The sequence below is a fragment of the Drosophila suzukii genome, chromosome 2L (assembly GCF_043229965.1).
Source record: "Drosophila suzukii chromosome 2L, CBGP_Dsuzu_IsoJpt1.0, whole genome shotgun sequence".
Classification (NCBI taxonomy): domain Eukaryota; kingdom Metazoa; phylum Arthropoda; class Insecta; order Diptera; family Drosophilidae; genus Drosophila; species Drosophila suzukii.
The window spans coordinates 25,741,885-25,756,146 of record NC_092080.1 but is presented as its reverse complement, the minus strand read 5'-3'; the positions used below and the strand labels follow the sequence as shown (position 1 = coordinate 25,756,146).

The 14,262-nt window shown below is 41.8% G+C and overlaps 11 protein-coding genes across 11 annotated transcripts; 3 read left to right on the top strand and 8 right to left on the bottom strand.

Moving 5' to 3' along the window:
* Window positions 1–39: 39 nt before the first annotated feature.
* LOC139352348 (histone H1-like) lies at window positions 40–867 on the bottom strand. The gene has a single exon (XM_070994451.1). The coding sequence runs from the start codon at window positions 865–867 to the stop codon at window positions 115–117; it is 753 nt and encodes a 250-aa protein (XP_070850552.1). The 3' UTR covers window positions 40–114.
* A 1,461-nt stretch (window positions 868–2,328) lies between these two features.
* Window positions 2,329–2,740, bottom strand: LOC139352347 (histone H3). The gene has a single exon (XM_070994450.1). It carries the CDS (start codon window positions 2,738–2,740, stop codon window positions 2,330–2,332), a length of 411 nt encoding a protein of 136 aa, XP_070850551.1. The 3' UTR covers window position 2,329.
* Window positions 2,741–3,033: 293 nt separating this feature from the next.
* LOC139352346 (histone H4) lies at window positions 3,034–3,345 on the top strand. The gene has a single exon (XM_070994449.1). It carries the CDS (start codon window positions 3,034–3,036, stop codon window positions 3,343–3,345), a length of 312 nt encoding a protein of 103 aa, XP_070850550.1.
* Window positions 3,346–3,799: 454 nt separating this feature from the next.
* Window positions 3,800–4,207, bottom strand: LOC139352345 (histone H2A). The gene has a single exon (XM_070994448.1). The coding sequence runs from the start codon at window positions 4,205–4,207 to the stop codon at window positions 3,833–3,835; it is 375 nt and encodes a 124-aa protein (XP_070850549.1). The 3' UTR covers window positions 3,800–3,832.
* A 663-nt stretch (window positions 4,208–4,870) lies between these two features.
* Window positions 4,871–5,698, bottom strand: LOC139352217 (histone H1-like). The gene has a single exon (XM_070994302.1). It carries the CDS (start codon window positions 5,696–5,698, stop codon window positions 4,946–4,948), a length of 753 nt encoding a protein of 250 aa, XP_070850403.1. The 3' UTR covers window positions 4,871–4,945.
* Window positions 5,699–7,159: 1,461 nt separating this feature from the next.
* On the bottom strand, window positions 7,160–7,571 carry LOC139352344 (histone H3). The gene has a single exon (XM_070994447.1). It carries the CDS (start codon window positions 7,569–7,571, stop codon window positions 7,161–7,163), a length of 411 nt encoding a protein of 136 aa, XP_070850548.1. The 3' UTR covers window position 7,160.
* A 293-nt stretch (window positions 7,572–7,864) lies between these two features.
* On the top strand, window positions 7,865–8,176 carry LOC139352954 (histone H4-like). The gene has a single exon (XM_070995845.1). It carries the CDS (start codon window positions 7,865–7,867, stop codon window positions 8,174–8,176), a length of 312 nt encoding a protein of 103 aa, XP_070851946.1.
* A 454-nt stretch (window positions 8,177–8,630) lies between these two features.
* On the bottom strand, window positions 8,631–9,038 carry LOC139352343 (histone H2A). Its single transcript, XM_070994446.1, has one exon. It carries the CDS (start codon window positions 9,036–9,038, stop codon window positions 8,664–8,666), a length of 375 nt encoding a protein of 124 aa, XP_070850547.1. The 3' UTR covers window positions 8,631–8,663.
* Window positions 9,039–10,617: 1,579 nt separating this feature from the next.
* LOC139352342 (histone H2B) lies at window positions 10,618–11,048 on the top strand. Its single transcript, XM_070994445.1, has one exon. The coding sequence runs from the start codon at window positions 10,645–10,647 to the stop codon at window positions 11,014–11,016; it is 372 nt and encodes a 123-aa protein (XP_070850546.1). The 5' UTR covers window positions 10,618–10,644; the 3' UTR covers window positions 11,017–11,048.
* A 364-nt stretch (window positions 11,049–11,412) lies between these two features.
* On the bottom strand, window positions 11,413–12,240 carry LOC139352341 (histone H1-like). Its single transcript, XM_070994444.1, has one exon. It carries the CDS (start codon window positions 12,238–12,240, stop codon window positions 11,488–11,490), a length of 753 nt encoding a protein of 250 aa, XP_070850545.1. The 3' UTR covers window positions 11,413–11,487.
* Window positions 12,241–13,702: 1,462 nt separating this feature from the next.
* On the bottom strand, window positions 13,703–14,114 carry LOC139352340 (histone H3). The gene has a single exon (XM_070994443.1). The coding sequence runs from the start codon at window positions 14,112–14,114 to the stop codon at window positions 13,704–13,706; it is 411 nt and encodes a 136-aa protein (XP_070850544.1). The 3' UTR covers window position 13,703.
* Window positions 14,115–14,262: the final 148 nt, after the last annotated feature.

The window sequence follows — 14,262 nt, the reverse complement described above, 5'->3', positions numbered from 1 at the left end:
TCTCTTGTTCACGAACGTTGTAGCCCTGAAAAGGGCTTATTTAAACTAATTTCAGATTTCGAAATCTAAAATAGCGATTGCGAGCAGGTACCAGGTACTGTACTTTTGCACAATTTACTTCTTGGCCGCCGTAGTTTTGGCTTTCGGCTTTTTAGCAGTAGCAGGAGCAGCTGCTTTCTTCACAGCCTTTTTAGGCTTAACAGACGCCGCTGGCTTGGCCTTTGGTGCTTTCGCCGCCTTTGCCTTCGCTGCGGTCGACTTGGCCTTCGCTGCTGCTGGCTTCGCCTTTACGGTTCCAGTTTTCTTGACATCCTTGGCCTTCGCCTTCTCGGTTTTCTTCTTCTCTGCGGTCTTTTTGGTGGCAACAGCCTTCTTAGCCTTGGGCTTCTTGTCGTCAGCTCCGGCGGCAGCTTTCTTGGCGGTGGATCCGGTCTTCTTGACGGCTACCTTCTTGCTTTTCACCTTCTTCTCAGCAGACGCAGGCTTCGGCTTCGGATCCTTCTTGGCGGAGGCCGACAGTTTAAATGAGCCAGACGCCCCCTTTCCCTTTGTTTGGATCAGCTTTCCATTTACCACGGCCGATTTCAAGTATTTCTTGATGAATGGAGCAAGCTTCTGGGCATCGCATTTATAGGTGGCAGTGATGTATTTCTTGATTGCCAAAAGCGATGAGCCGCCACGTTCCTTCAAATTCTTGATGGATGCGTCCACCATTTGTTGAGTTGGCGGATGCGATGGCGGGGCAGCAGCCTTTTTCACCTTTGGGGCAGCGGATCCAGATGCCTTTTTGGTGGCCACCTTCTTCTCAACTGGCGCTGACGGGGCAGCCACTGGGGAAGCGGCCGTTGCAACTGCAGATTCAGACATTTTTCTTCACTAAAATACACTTTTTCGTATAGAAAATGGCCCGCGCGCTTATTGCCAACCTCCTTCGTTCGGATGAGAATCGAGGAGGAGAGCACTTTAACTGTGCGTCTGGCATCAGGCATTTGCTCTGCTAATGTTTGTTTGAAGTGCAGACATATTTTCTTGTTTTTAGTGCTTAAGATCCTAAAATGAAATAATCATTTTATTGTTTTACATTCTTAAATAATCTATTAAGTAGGTAATGTTTTCAAAACGTTAGTATCTGGTTTTTGCAACCTTTTATTGCCGAATCAACTTCAACATAGACATTCGTAACATGAGCAATTTTTTTAAAAACCCATTTTAAAATATGATTTCTTAGAAATATTTTGTAACTTGCTAATGAAAAAATAAATTTGAACCTTTTACTTAAATAAGTACTACAATTAAATTTACTTATCTTTAGTTTAGGTATTTTAATTCATGTTCCAAGTTGTCCCTTGGCTATGTACAAAGTTGGCTATCAGACTACTTTCGGCAATCGATTTCTGACTGTTAAAAATATAAATAATTTAAAATATTGTATTTATATGATGTTTTCTTAGATATATCATGTCTTTGCTTAAGACAATCCAGCTTTGGATGCATGTTTATAAACAGTTTTTACAAATTTTGCTAATTTGTGTTTCATATATGAATCCCATTGAGGCCGCACTCGAGTTAATATTTAAGAAAAAAATGTAAAAAGTATACTTAATAATATTTTTCTTGTTTTTTATAAAACATTATGCATTCATTAACGCATATGATTTATTTTCAGATAGCGTTTAAAAGTTTTTCGATTTTTTGTTGGTGCTTAAATGTCTAATGTTGATCGTGGTAGTCCCACAAAACCCTCTCGTTCTAAAAACATGCCGACATTAGTAATGAAATTTTTTCAAAAACGTGATAAAATTAAAAGTACAACAGTCAAATTGAATCTATTCTATTAAATAAATCTGATATTACAAAATACGATATATAATTTCTGGAATATATATACCTATTAACAGTTTATTTTGTGACCCATATATATAAATATCGTGGAGGTTGCACTTAGCATTAAAAAGACAATGTAAAAAATTTATTTTTTATTCTGTTTTTGTTTTATTAAGCAAATAGATTCATTAGCCTAGCTAATTTTTGTTTAGTTTTTGTCTGATGCTTGAAAGTCTTGACCATCCTTGCCGCATAGCAGCTCCATCACATTAAAAACCCCACCCAATCCTAATCGAACGACGAGTTCCGACTATTTATTAATTTTATCAAATCACTAAAAGTTACAAACAATTAATAATTTCACTTACGAAGGAACGGGACGAAAAGTTAATTTCTTTATTTTAAGGTTGAAGCCTGCAGATAAAAATTAGTATCTCATTGATTGAAATTTGTGGTCCTGAAAAGGACCGATTTGTACAAAGTATGTTAGCGCATTGGCAGCCACTTAAGCACGCTCGCCGCGAATGCGACGGGCCAACTGGATGTCTTTGGGCATGATGGTGACACGCTTGGCATGAATGGCGCACAAGTTGGTATCTTCAAAGAGGCCAACCAGATAGGCCTCGCTAGCTTCCTGCAGAGCCATCACCGCCGAGCTCTGGAATCGCAGGTCAGTCTTGAAGTCCTGAGCGATTTCACGCACCAGACGCTGGAAAGGCAGCTTGCGGATCAGGAGCTCGGTACTCTTCTGGTATCGACGGATCTCACGCAGGGCAACCGTTCCAGGGCGATACCGATGGGGCTTCTTCACGCCTCCGGTGGCTGGGGCGCTCTTGCGAGCGGCCTTAGTAGCCAGTTGTTTGCGTGGCGCCTTGCCACCAGTCGATTTCCGAGCGGTTTGCTTGGTACGGGCCATTTTCGAGTTCACTGCTGTTCACGTTCACTTCACGTTTCAAAACACAATAAACGTTAGCTGCATTTGCAACCTACTTATATAGCAAAACGAGGAGGATTGAAAAGAGAGGGAAGAAGAGGGCATCTCATTTGTCGAACAGAGAGCGGAGAGCGAAGAGCGGGACGCACATATCGTTCGGACTCGCTCGTGTTTCTGGGGTTTTAGGTATAAATAAGAGTTCGTCGAAAATAAGGAATTAGTTCTTCAGTGACTTTCGTTTCGTGCAGTGTGTTAACAGTAGAAAATAGTCAGTTATGACTGGTCGCGGTAAAGGAGGAAAAGGCTTGGGAAAAGGAGGCGCCAAGCGTCATCGCAAAGTGCTGCGGGATAACATTCAGGGTATCACTAAGCCAGCAATCCGCCGTTTGGCTCGTCGCGGCGGTGTAAAGCGCATCTCGGGACTCATTTACGAGGAAACACGTGGCGTCCTGAAGGTGTTCTTGGAGAACGTTATCCGCGATGCCGTCACCTACACCGAACACGCCAAGAGGAAGACTGTCACAGCCATGGATGTTGTGTACGCCTTGAAGAGGCAAGGCCGCACCCTATACGGCTTCGGCGGTTAAAAAACTAGTACAGCTTGTACTTCATTCAGCAATCGGTCCTTTTCAGGACCACCATTCAAATTTTCGAAGGAGAAAAAATTCAAATAATTTTTTGATTCATTGGCCTACTGACCGGGAACTCGAAAGTTGATACTGCATATACATATTGCATTAAACCAAAATGAAATTTCAAATGGGAGGTTCAGGTTAGTGTTTTGTAGAAGCTGTACCGCTTGCAGATACAGCATTAAAGGAAATGCGTCTTTTTGGCGACGAACTTCTTAGAATATTCCAGATCTTATATCTGACCAAGTGCTATAGGACCAACGCATATACAAAACCTACTTCTGTTTCCCAATCGATATTTCAACGTATTTTCTTGTTTTAATAATATGATATACGTATTGGAAAATCTTTACTTCTTTGGTAAAAACTTGGTCGTCCTGAAAAGGACGGTTGGGTTTGTTTTTTATGTACAAGTATGTAATTGGCTCCGCATTTAAAACGTTTAAGCCTTCTTCTCGGTCTTCTTGGGCAACAGAACAGCCTGGATGTTGGGCAACACTCCACCCTGGGCAATGGTGACGCCGGAGAGCAGTTTGTTCAACTCCTCGTCGTTGCGGATGGCCAGCTGCAGATGACGAGGAATAATCCTAGTCTTCTTGTTGTCACGAGCAGCATTGCCAGCCAATTCGAGAACCTCAGCGGCCAGATATTCCATCACAGCAGCCAGGTAAACTGGAGCGCCGGCCCCAACTCGCTCGGCATAGTTGCCCTTGCGGAGCAAACGGTGAATACGGCCCACTGGGAACTGAAGACCGGCACGGTTAGAGCGGGACTTTGCCTTTCCCTTCACTTTGCCACCTTTTCCACGACCAGACATTTTTCTTTACGAGTATTTCACTTAGTTCACTTTACACACTGAAAACGAATGCTCGACGAGCCCCGGGTAGCCACATATTTATACTTTTGCGTCTGCCTGCCAGAGTCGTCTCGTCTGGCTCACTACAACAAGCGCTCGACCATAACCAGTCGGGAGATCCAAACGGCTGTTCGCCTGCTCCTGCCCGGAGAGTTGGCCAAGCACGCCGTCAGTGAGGGAACCAAGGCTGTCACCAAGTACACCAGCTCCAAGTAATTTACTCTTGCTGCGTATGGGGAGAAAGATCCAAAACGGCCCTTTTCAGGGCCACAACACATTTTACCAAAGGAACTTCATTTTCAATATACCATTTGCCAATCAAATTCGTGATATAAGTTCAATTTGAGTTTTTTTTTTCTAAAGAACTTATTCTGGAGCTTTATAGTATAGTTATTAAATCATGGTCATCTATTGATAACGAATTTCTGCAATGCTAGTCCACGAACATTCTGTGACTTGCATTTTAAGATTCTCTGGTACAACTGCTAAAATCAATGCAGCCACACTTATGTGAAAAAAATGCTAACGGCCTAACAAGATAATTGGACAAGTGAAATGTACTAAGTTTTAAATTGAAAGTTCCTTTCTCTTGTTCACGAACGTTGTAGCCCTGAAAAGGGCTTATTTAAACTAATTTCAGATTTCGAAATCTAAAATAGCGATTGCGAGCAGGTACCAGGTACTGTACTTTTGCACAATTTACTTCTTGGCCGCCGTAGTTTTGGCTTTCGGCTTTTTAGCAGTAGCAGGAGCAGCTGCTTTCTTCACAGCCTTTTTAGGCTTAACAGACGCCGCTGGCTTGGCCTTTGGTGCTTTCGCCGCCTTTGCCTTCGCTGCGGTCGACTTGGCCTTCGCTGCTGCTGGCTTCGCCTTTACGGTTCCAGTTTTCTTGGCATCCTTGGCCTTCGCCTTCTCGGTTTTCTTCTTCTCTGCGGTCTTTTTGGTGGCAACAGCCTTCTTAGCCTTGGGCTTCTTGTCGTCAGCTCCGGCGGCAGCTTTCTTGGCGGTGGATCCGGTCTTCTTGACGGCTACCTTCTTGCTTTTCACCTTCTTCTCAGCAGACGCAGGCTTCGGCTTCGGATCCTTCTTGGCGGAGGCCGACAGTTTAAATGAGCCAGACGCCCCCTTTCCCTTTGTTTGGATCAGCTTTCCATTTACCACGGCCGATTTCAAGTATTTCTTGATGAATGGAGCAAGCTTCTGGGCATCGCATTTATAGGTGGCAGTGATGTATTTCTTGATTGCCAAAAGCGATGAGCCGCCACGTTCCTTCAAATTCTTGATGGATGCGTCCACCATTTGTTGAGTTGGCGGATGCGATGGCGGGGCAGCAGCCTTTTTCACCTTTGGGGCAGCGGATACAGATGCCTTTTTGGTGGCCACCTTCTTCTCAACTGGCGCTGACGGGGCAGCCACTGGGGAAGCGGCCGTTGCAACTGCAGATTCAGACATTATTCTTCACTAAAATACACTTTTTCGTATAGAAAATGGCCCGCGCGCTTATTGCCAACCTCCTTCGTTCGGATGAGAATCGAGGAGGAGAGCACTTTAACTGTGCGTCTGGCATCAGGCATTTGCTCTGCTAATGTTTGTTTGAAGTGCAGACATATTTTCTTGTTTTTAGTGCTTAAGATCCTAAAATGTAATAATCATTTTATTGTTTTACATTCTTAAATAATCTATTAAGTAGGTAATGTTTTCAAAACGTTAGTATCTGGTTTTTGCAACCTTTTATTGCCGAACCAACTTCAACATAGACATTCGTAACATGAGCAATTTTTTTAAAAACCCATTTTAAAATATGATTTCTTAGAAATATTTTGTAACTTGCTAATGAAAAAATAAATTTGAACCTTTTACTTAAATAAGTACTACAATTAAATTTACTTATCTTTAGTTTAGGTATTTTAATTCATGTTCCAAGTTGTCCCTTGGCTATGTACAAAGTTGGCTATCAGACTACTTTCGGCAATCGATTTCTGACTGTTAAAAATATAAATAATTTAAAATATTGTATTTATATGATGTTTTCTTAGATATATCATGTCTTTGCTTAAGACAATCCAGCTTTGGATGCATGTTTATAAACAGTTTTTACAAATTTTGCTAATTTGTGTTTCATATATGAATCCCATTGAGGCCGCACTCGAGTTAATATTTAAGAAAAAAATGTAAAAAGTATACTTAATAATATTTTTCTTGTTTTTTATAAAACATTATGCATTCATTAACGCATATGATTTATTTTCAGATAGCGTTTAAAAGTTTTTCGATTTTTTGTTGGTGCTTAAATGTCTAATGTTGATCGTGGTAGTCCCACAAAACCCTCTCGTTCTAAAAACATGCCGACATTAGTAATGAAATTTTTTCAAAAACGTGATAAAATTAAAAGTACAACAGTCAAATTGAATCTATTCTATTAAATAAATCTGATATTACAAAATACGATATATAATTTCTGGAATATATATACCTATTAACAGTTTATTTTGTGACCCATATATATAAATATCGTGGAGGTTGCACTTAGCATTAAAAAGACAATGTAAAAAATTTATTTTTTATTCTGTTTTTGTTTTATTAAGCAAATAGATTCATTAGCCTAGCTAATTTTTGTTTAGTTTTTGTCTGATGCTTGAAAGTCTTGACCATCCTTGCCGCATAGCAGCTCCATCACATTAAAAACCCCACCCAATCCTAATCGAACGACGAGTTCCGACTATTTATTAATTTTATCAAATCACTAAAAGTTACAAACAATTAATAATTTCACTTACGAAGGAACGGGACGAAAAGTTAATTTCTTTATTTTAAGGTTGAAGCCTGCAGATAAAAATTAGTATCTCATTGATTGAAATTTGTGGTCCTGAAAAGGACCGATTTGTACAAAGTATGTTAGCGCATTGGCAGCCACTTAAGCACGCTCGCCGCGAATGCGACGGGCCAACTGGATGTCTTTGGGCATGATGGTGACACGCTTGGCATGAATGGCGCACAAGTTGGTATCTTCAAAGAGGCCAACCAGATAGGCCTCGCTAGCTTCCTGCAGAGCCATCACCGCCGAGCTCTGGAATCGCAGGTCAGTCTTGAAGTCCTGAGCGATTTCACGCACCAGACGCTGGAAAGGCAGCTTGCGGATCAGGAGCTCGGTACTCTTCTGGTATCGACGGATCTCACGCAGGGCAACCGTTCCAGGGCGATACCGATGGGGCTTCTTCACGCCTCCGGTGGCTGGGGCGCTCTTGCGAGCGGCCTTAGTAGCCAGTTGTTTGCGTGGCGCCTTGCCACCAGTCGATTTCCGAGCGGTTTGCTTGGTACGGGCCATTTTCGAGTTCACTGCTGTTCACGTTCACTTCACGTTTCAAAACACAATAAACGTTAGCTGCATTTGCAACCTACTTATATAGCAAAACGAGGAGGATTGAAAAGAGAGGGAAGAAGAGGGCATCTCATTTGTCGAACAGAGAGCGGAGAGCGAAGAGCGGGACGCACATATCGTTCGGACTCGCTCGTGTTTCTGGGGTTTTAGGTATAAATAAGAGTTCGTCGAAAATAAGGAATTAGTTCTTCAGTGACTTTCGTTTCGTGCAGTGTGTTAACAGTAGAAAATAGTGAGTTATGACTGGTCGCGGTAAAGGAGGAAAAGTCTTGGGAAAAGGAGGCGCCAAGCGTCATCGCAAAGTGCTGCGGGATAACATTCAGGGTATCACTAAGCCAGCAATCCGCCGTTTGGCTCGTCGCGGCGGTGTAAAGCGCATCTCGGGACTCATTTACGAGGAAACACGTGGCGTCCTGAAGGTGTTCTTGGAGAACGTTATCCGCGATGCCGTCACCTACACCGAACACGCCAAGAGGAAGACTGTCACAGCCATGGATGTTGTGTACGCCTTGAAGAGGCAAGGCCGCACCCTATACGGCTTCGGCGGTTAAAAAACTAGTACAGCTTGTACTTCATTCAGCAATCGGTCCTTTTCAGGACCACCATTCAAATTTTCGAAGGAGAAAAAATTCAAATAATTTTTTGATTCATTGGCCTACTGACCGGGAACTCGAAAGTTGATACTGCATATACATATTGCATTAAACCAAAATAAAATTTCAAATGGGAGGTTCAGGTTAGTGTTTTGTAGAAGCTGTACCGCTTGCAGATACAGCATTAAAGGAAATGCGTCTTTTTGGCGACGAACTTCTTAGAATATTCCAGATCTTATATCTGACCAAGTGCTATAGGACCAACGCATATACAAAACCTACTTCTGTTTCCCAATCGATATTTCAACGTATTTTCTTGTTTTAATAATATGATATACGTATTGGAAAATCTTTACTTCTTTGGTAAAAACTTGGTCGTCCTGAAAAGGACGGTTGGGTTTGTTTTTTATGTACAAGTATGTAATTGGCTCCGCATTTAAAACGTTTAAGCCTTCTTCTCGGTCTTCTTGGGCAACAGAACAGCCTGGATGTTGGGCAACACTCCACCCTGGGCAATGGTGACGCCGGAGAGCAGTTTGTTCAACTCCTCGTCGTTGCGGATGGCCAGCTGCAGATGACGAGGAATAATCCTAGTCTTCTTGTTGTCACGAGCAGCATTGCCAGCCAATTCGAGAACCTCAGCGGCCAGATATTCCATCACAGCAGCCAGGTAAACTGGAGCGCCGGCCCCAACTCGCTCGGCATAGTTGCCCTTGCGGAGCAAACGGTGAATACGGCCCACTGGGAACTGAAGACCGGCACGGTTAGAGCGGGACTTTGCCTTTCCCTTCACTTTGCCACCTTTTCCACGACCAGACATTTTTCTTTACGAGTATTTCACTTAGTTCACTTTACACACTGAAAACGAATGCTCGACGAGCTCCGGGTAGCCACATATTTATACTTTTGCGTCTGCCTGCGCGTTCATTTAGGGGTGGGTGCCTTAGACCTGAAAACATTGCTCACCGTGTCAGCATGGTTTTGTTAAGCGAAGATCGACTACCACCAACCTTCTGGAATTGTCATCTATTGTAATAAATGGATTTAAGAATAAAATGCAGACTGACGTTATATACACTGATTTTAGTAAGGCCTTTGACTCTGTCAACCACTCTCTTCTCTTATTCAAATTAAATCAGCTTGGGTTTCCATGTAATCTATTAACTTGGATTTCAAGTTATTTGAATGGTAGGACTCAGAGGGTTATATTCAAGAACGCTGCCTCAAAACTGATCTATGTGACATCTGGAGTGCCTCAGGGTAGTCATTTGGGCCCTTTGCTGTTTACTTTGTTTATTAACGATCTTCCCTCTATCATAACACACTCTCGTGTACTAATGTATGCTGATGATGTTAAGCTTTGTTTATCACATAATGATATAGCGTCGGGTTTCAACTTACAGTCAGATATTGATTGTTTTCAGGGATGGTGTGAGTATAACCTTTTAAATTTGAACTGCCTTAAATGCAACGTTATGACTTTTCATAGAGGTACTCCTACTTTTGTTAGTTACTCTCTTCAAAATACGCCACTCGACCGTATATCTTCAGTTAATGACTTAGGCGTTCTTCTGGACCCAAAACTTAAATTTGACTGCCACATAATGTCCACTGTCAGCAAGGCCATGAGTGTTCTTGGGTTTATAAAGCGTTGGTCAAAAGAATTTGATGACCCTTATACAACCAAATTATTATTTACCTCCCTTGTCCGTCCTATTTTGGAATATTGTTCTTCGGTTTGGAGTCCACAATACCAAGTGCATATTGACCGTATTGAGTCGGTACAAAAAAAATTTCTTCTTTTTGCCCTTCGTAGTTTGAACTGGGATCAAAACATAAGGCTACCTTCCTATCAGAGTAGATTACTATTGCTTAATTTACCTACCCTTGCAAATCGTAGAACAATGCTTGGTACTATTTTTATGCAAAATCTTATAAGAGGTGATATTGATTCTGTAGAACTTGTAAACCGCCTAACTTTCAATGTTCCTGTTAGACTAACACGAAATTATTATCCCCTAAATTTGCCACGATGTACATCTAATTTTTGTCTGCACGAGCCCTTTCGCGTTCTATGTAATAATTATAACAACCTTTATCATTTAATTTGCACTTCAACTTCTATCCCGGTATTAAAAACTAATATTTTAACTCATTTGCTTCATTCTTAGATGCTTCTTTTATTTTCATTTGTGTCCCGTCTCTATTTGTTTTTTGTATCTTCCTCGCGAACTCGTATTTTTGCCCAAATTGATAAAAGGGCCCCGCGCGTAACAAGCACGTGCTTGGTGTCGTTGGGCCACTTGTTTGTACTGCTCGTAGTGCATCAACGTCCATCATATAACAAAAAAAGTATAAAGATGAACGCGCTTGGACACCATTATGATCAGTGAGTTGTGTTTGTGAAATCATAAGTGAAGTGAATAATGCCGCCGAAAACTAGTGGAAAGGCAGCCAAGAAGGCTGGCAAAGCCCAGAAGAACATCACCAAGACCGATAAGAAGAAGAAGCGCAAGAGGAAAGAGAGCTACGCCATCTACATTTACAAGGTCCTGAAGCAGGTCCACCCTGACACCGGTATTTCGTCGAAGGCGATGAGCATCATGAACAGCTTTGTGAATGATATCTTCGAGCGCATTGCTGCCGAGGCGTCTCGTCTGGCTCACTACAACAAGCGCTCGACCATAACCAGTCGGGAGATCCAAACGGCTGTTCGCCTGCTCCTGCCCGGAGAGTTGGCCAAGCACGCCGTCAGTGAGGGAACCAAGGCTGTCACCAAGTACACCAGCTCCAAGTAATTTACTCTTGCTGCGTATGGGGAGAAAGATCCAAAACGGCCCTTTTCAGGGCCACAACACATTTTACCAAAGGAACTTCATTTTCAATATACCATTTGCCAATCAAATTCGTGATATAAGTTCAATTTGAATTTTTTTTTATCTAAAGAACTTATTCTGGAGCTTTATAGTATAGTTATTAAATCATGGTCATCTATTGATAACGAATTTCTGCAATGCTAGTCCACGAACATTCTGTGACTTGCATTTTAAGATTCTCTGGTACAGCTGCTAAAATCAATGCAGCCACACTTATGTGAAAAAAATGCTAACGGCCTAACAAGATAATTGGACAAGTGAAATGTACTAAGTTTTAAATTGAAAGTTCACGAACGTTGTAGCCCTGAAAAGGGCTTATTTAAACTAATTTCAGATTTCGAAATCTAAAATAGCGATTGCGAGCAGGTACCAGGTACTGTACTTTTGCACAATTTACTTCTTGGCCGCCGTAGTTTTGGCTTTCGGCTTTTTAGCAGTAGCAGGAGCAGCTGCTTTCTTCACAGCCTTTTTAGGCTTAACAGACGCCGCTGGCTTGGCCTTTGGTGCTTTCGCCGCCTTTGCCTTCGCTGCGGTCGACTTGGCCTTCGCTGCTGCTGGCTTCGCCTTTACGGTTCCAGTTTTCTTGGCATCCTTGGCCTTCGCCTTCTCGGTTTTCTTCTTCTCTGCGGTCTTTTTGGTGGCAACAGCCTTCTTAGCCTTGGGCTTCTTGTCGTCAGCTCCGGCGGCAGCTTTCTTGGCGGTGGATCCGGTCTTCTTGACGGCTACCTTCTTGCTTTTCACCTTCTTCTCAGCAGACGCAGGCTTCGGCTTCGGATCCTTCTTGGCGGAGGCCGACAGTTTAAATGAGCCAGACGCCCCCTTTCCCTTTGTTTGGATCAGCTTTCCATTTACCACGGCCGATTTCAAGTATTTCTTGATGAATGGAGCAAGCTTCTGGGCATCGCATTTATAGGTGGCAGTGATGTATTTCTTGATTGCCAAAAGCGATGAGCCGCCACGTTCCTTCAAATTCTTGATGGATGCGTCCACCATTTGTTGAGTTGGCGGATGCGATGGCGGGGCAGCAGCCTTTTTCACCTTTGGGGCAGCGGATCCAGATGCCTTTTTGGTGGCCACCTTCTTCTCAACTGGCGCTGACGGGGCAGCCACTGGGGAAGCGGCCGTTGCAACTGCAGATTCAGACATTTTTCTTCACTAAAATACACTTTTTCGTATAGAAAATGGCCCGCGCGCTTATTGCCAACCTCCTTCGTTCGGATGAGAATCGAGGAGGAGAGCACTTTAACTGTGCGTCTGGCATCAGGCATTTGCTCTGCTAATGTTTGTTTGAAGTGCAGACATATTTTCTTGTTTTTAGTGCTTAAGATCCTAAAATGTAATAATCATTTTATTGTTTTACATTCTTAAATAATCTATTAAGTAGGTAATGTTTTCAAAACGTTAGTATCTGGTTTTTGCAACCTTTTATTGCCGAATCAACTTCAACATAGACATTCGTAACATGAGCAATTTTTTTAAAAACCCATTTTAAAATATGATTTCTTAGAAATATTTTGTAACTTGCTAATGAAAAAATAAATTTGAACCTTTTACTTAAATAAGTACTACAATTAAATTTACTTATCTTTAGTTTAGGTATTTTAATTCATGTTCCAAGTTGTCCCTTGGCTATGTACAAAGTTGGCTATCAGACTACTTTCGGCAATCGATTTCTGACTGTTAAAAATATAAATAATTTAAAATATTGTATTTATATGATGTTTTCTTAGATATATCATGTCTTTGCTTAAGACAATCCAGCTTTGGATGCATGTTTATAAACAGTTTTTACAAATTTTGCTAATTTGTGTTTCATATATGAATCCCATTGAGGCCGCACTCGAGTTAATATTTAAGAAAAAAATGTAAAAAGTATACTTAATAATATTTTTCTTGTTTTTTATAAAACATTATGCATTCATTAACGCATATGATTTATTTTCAGATAGCGTTTAAAAGTTTTTCGATTTTTTGTTGGTGCTTAAATGTCTAATGTTGATCGTGGTAGTCCCACAAAACCCTCTCGTTCTAAAAACATGCCGACATTAGTAATGACATTTTTTCAAAAACGTGATAAAATTAAAAGTACAACAGTCAAATTGAATCTATTCTATTAAATAAATCTGATATTACAAAATACGATATATAATTTCTGGAATATATATACCTATTAACAGTTTATTTTGTGACCCATATATATAAATATCGTGGAGGTTGCACTTAGCATTAAAAAGACAATGTAAAAAATTTATTTTTTATTCTGTTTTTGTTTTATTAAGCAAATAGATTCATTAGCCTAGCTAATTTTTGTTTAGTTTTTGTCTGATGCTTGAAAGTCTTGACCATCCTTGCCGCATAGCAGCTCCATCACATTAAAAACCCCACCCAATCCTAATCGAACGACGAGTTCCGACTATTTATTAATTTTATCAAATCACTAAAAGTTACAAACAATTAATAATTTCACTTACGAAAAAAACGGGACGAAAAGTTAATTTCTTTATTTTAAGGTTGAAGCCTGCAGATAAAAATTAGTATCTCATTGATTGAAATTTGTGGTCCTGAAAAGGACCGATTTGTACAAAGTATGTTAGCGCATTGGCAGCCACTTAAGCACGCTCGCCGCGAATGCGACGGGCCAACTGGATGTCTTTGGGCATGATGGTGACACGCTTGGCATGAATGGCGCACAAGTTGGTATCTTCAAAGAGGCCAACCAGATAGGCCTCGCTAGCTTCCTGCAGAGCCATCACCGCCGAGCTCTGGAATCGCAGGTCAGTCTTGAAGTCCTGAGCGATTTCACGCACCAGACGCTGGAAAGGCAGCTTGCGGATCAGGAGCTCGGTACTCTTCTGGTATCGACGGATCTCACGCAGGGCAACCGTTCCAGGGCGATACCGATGGGGCTTCTTCACGCCTCCGGTGGCTGGGGCGCTCTTGCGAGCGGCCTTAGTAGCCAGTTGTTTGCGTGGCGCCTTGCCACCAGTCGATTTCCGAGCGGTTTGCTTGGTACGGGCCATTTTCGAGTTCACTGCTGTTCACGTTCACTTCACGTTTCAAAACACAATAAACGTTAGCTGCATTTGCAACCTACTTATATAGCAAAACGAGGAGGATTGAAAAGAGAGGGAAGAAGAGGGCATCTCATTTGTCGAACAGAGAGCGGAG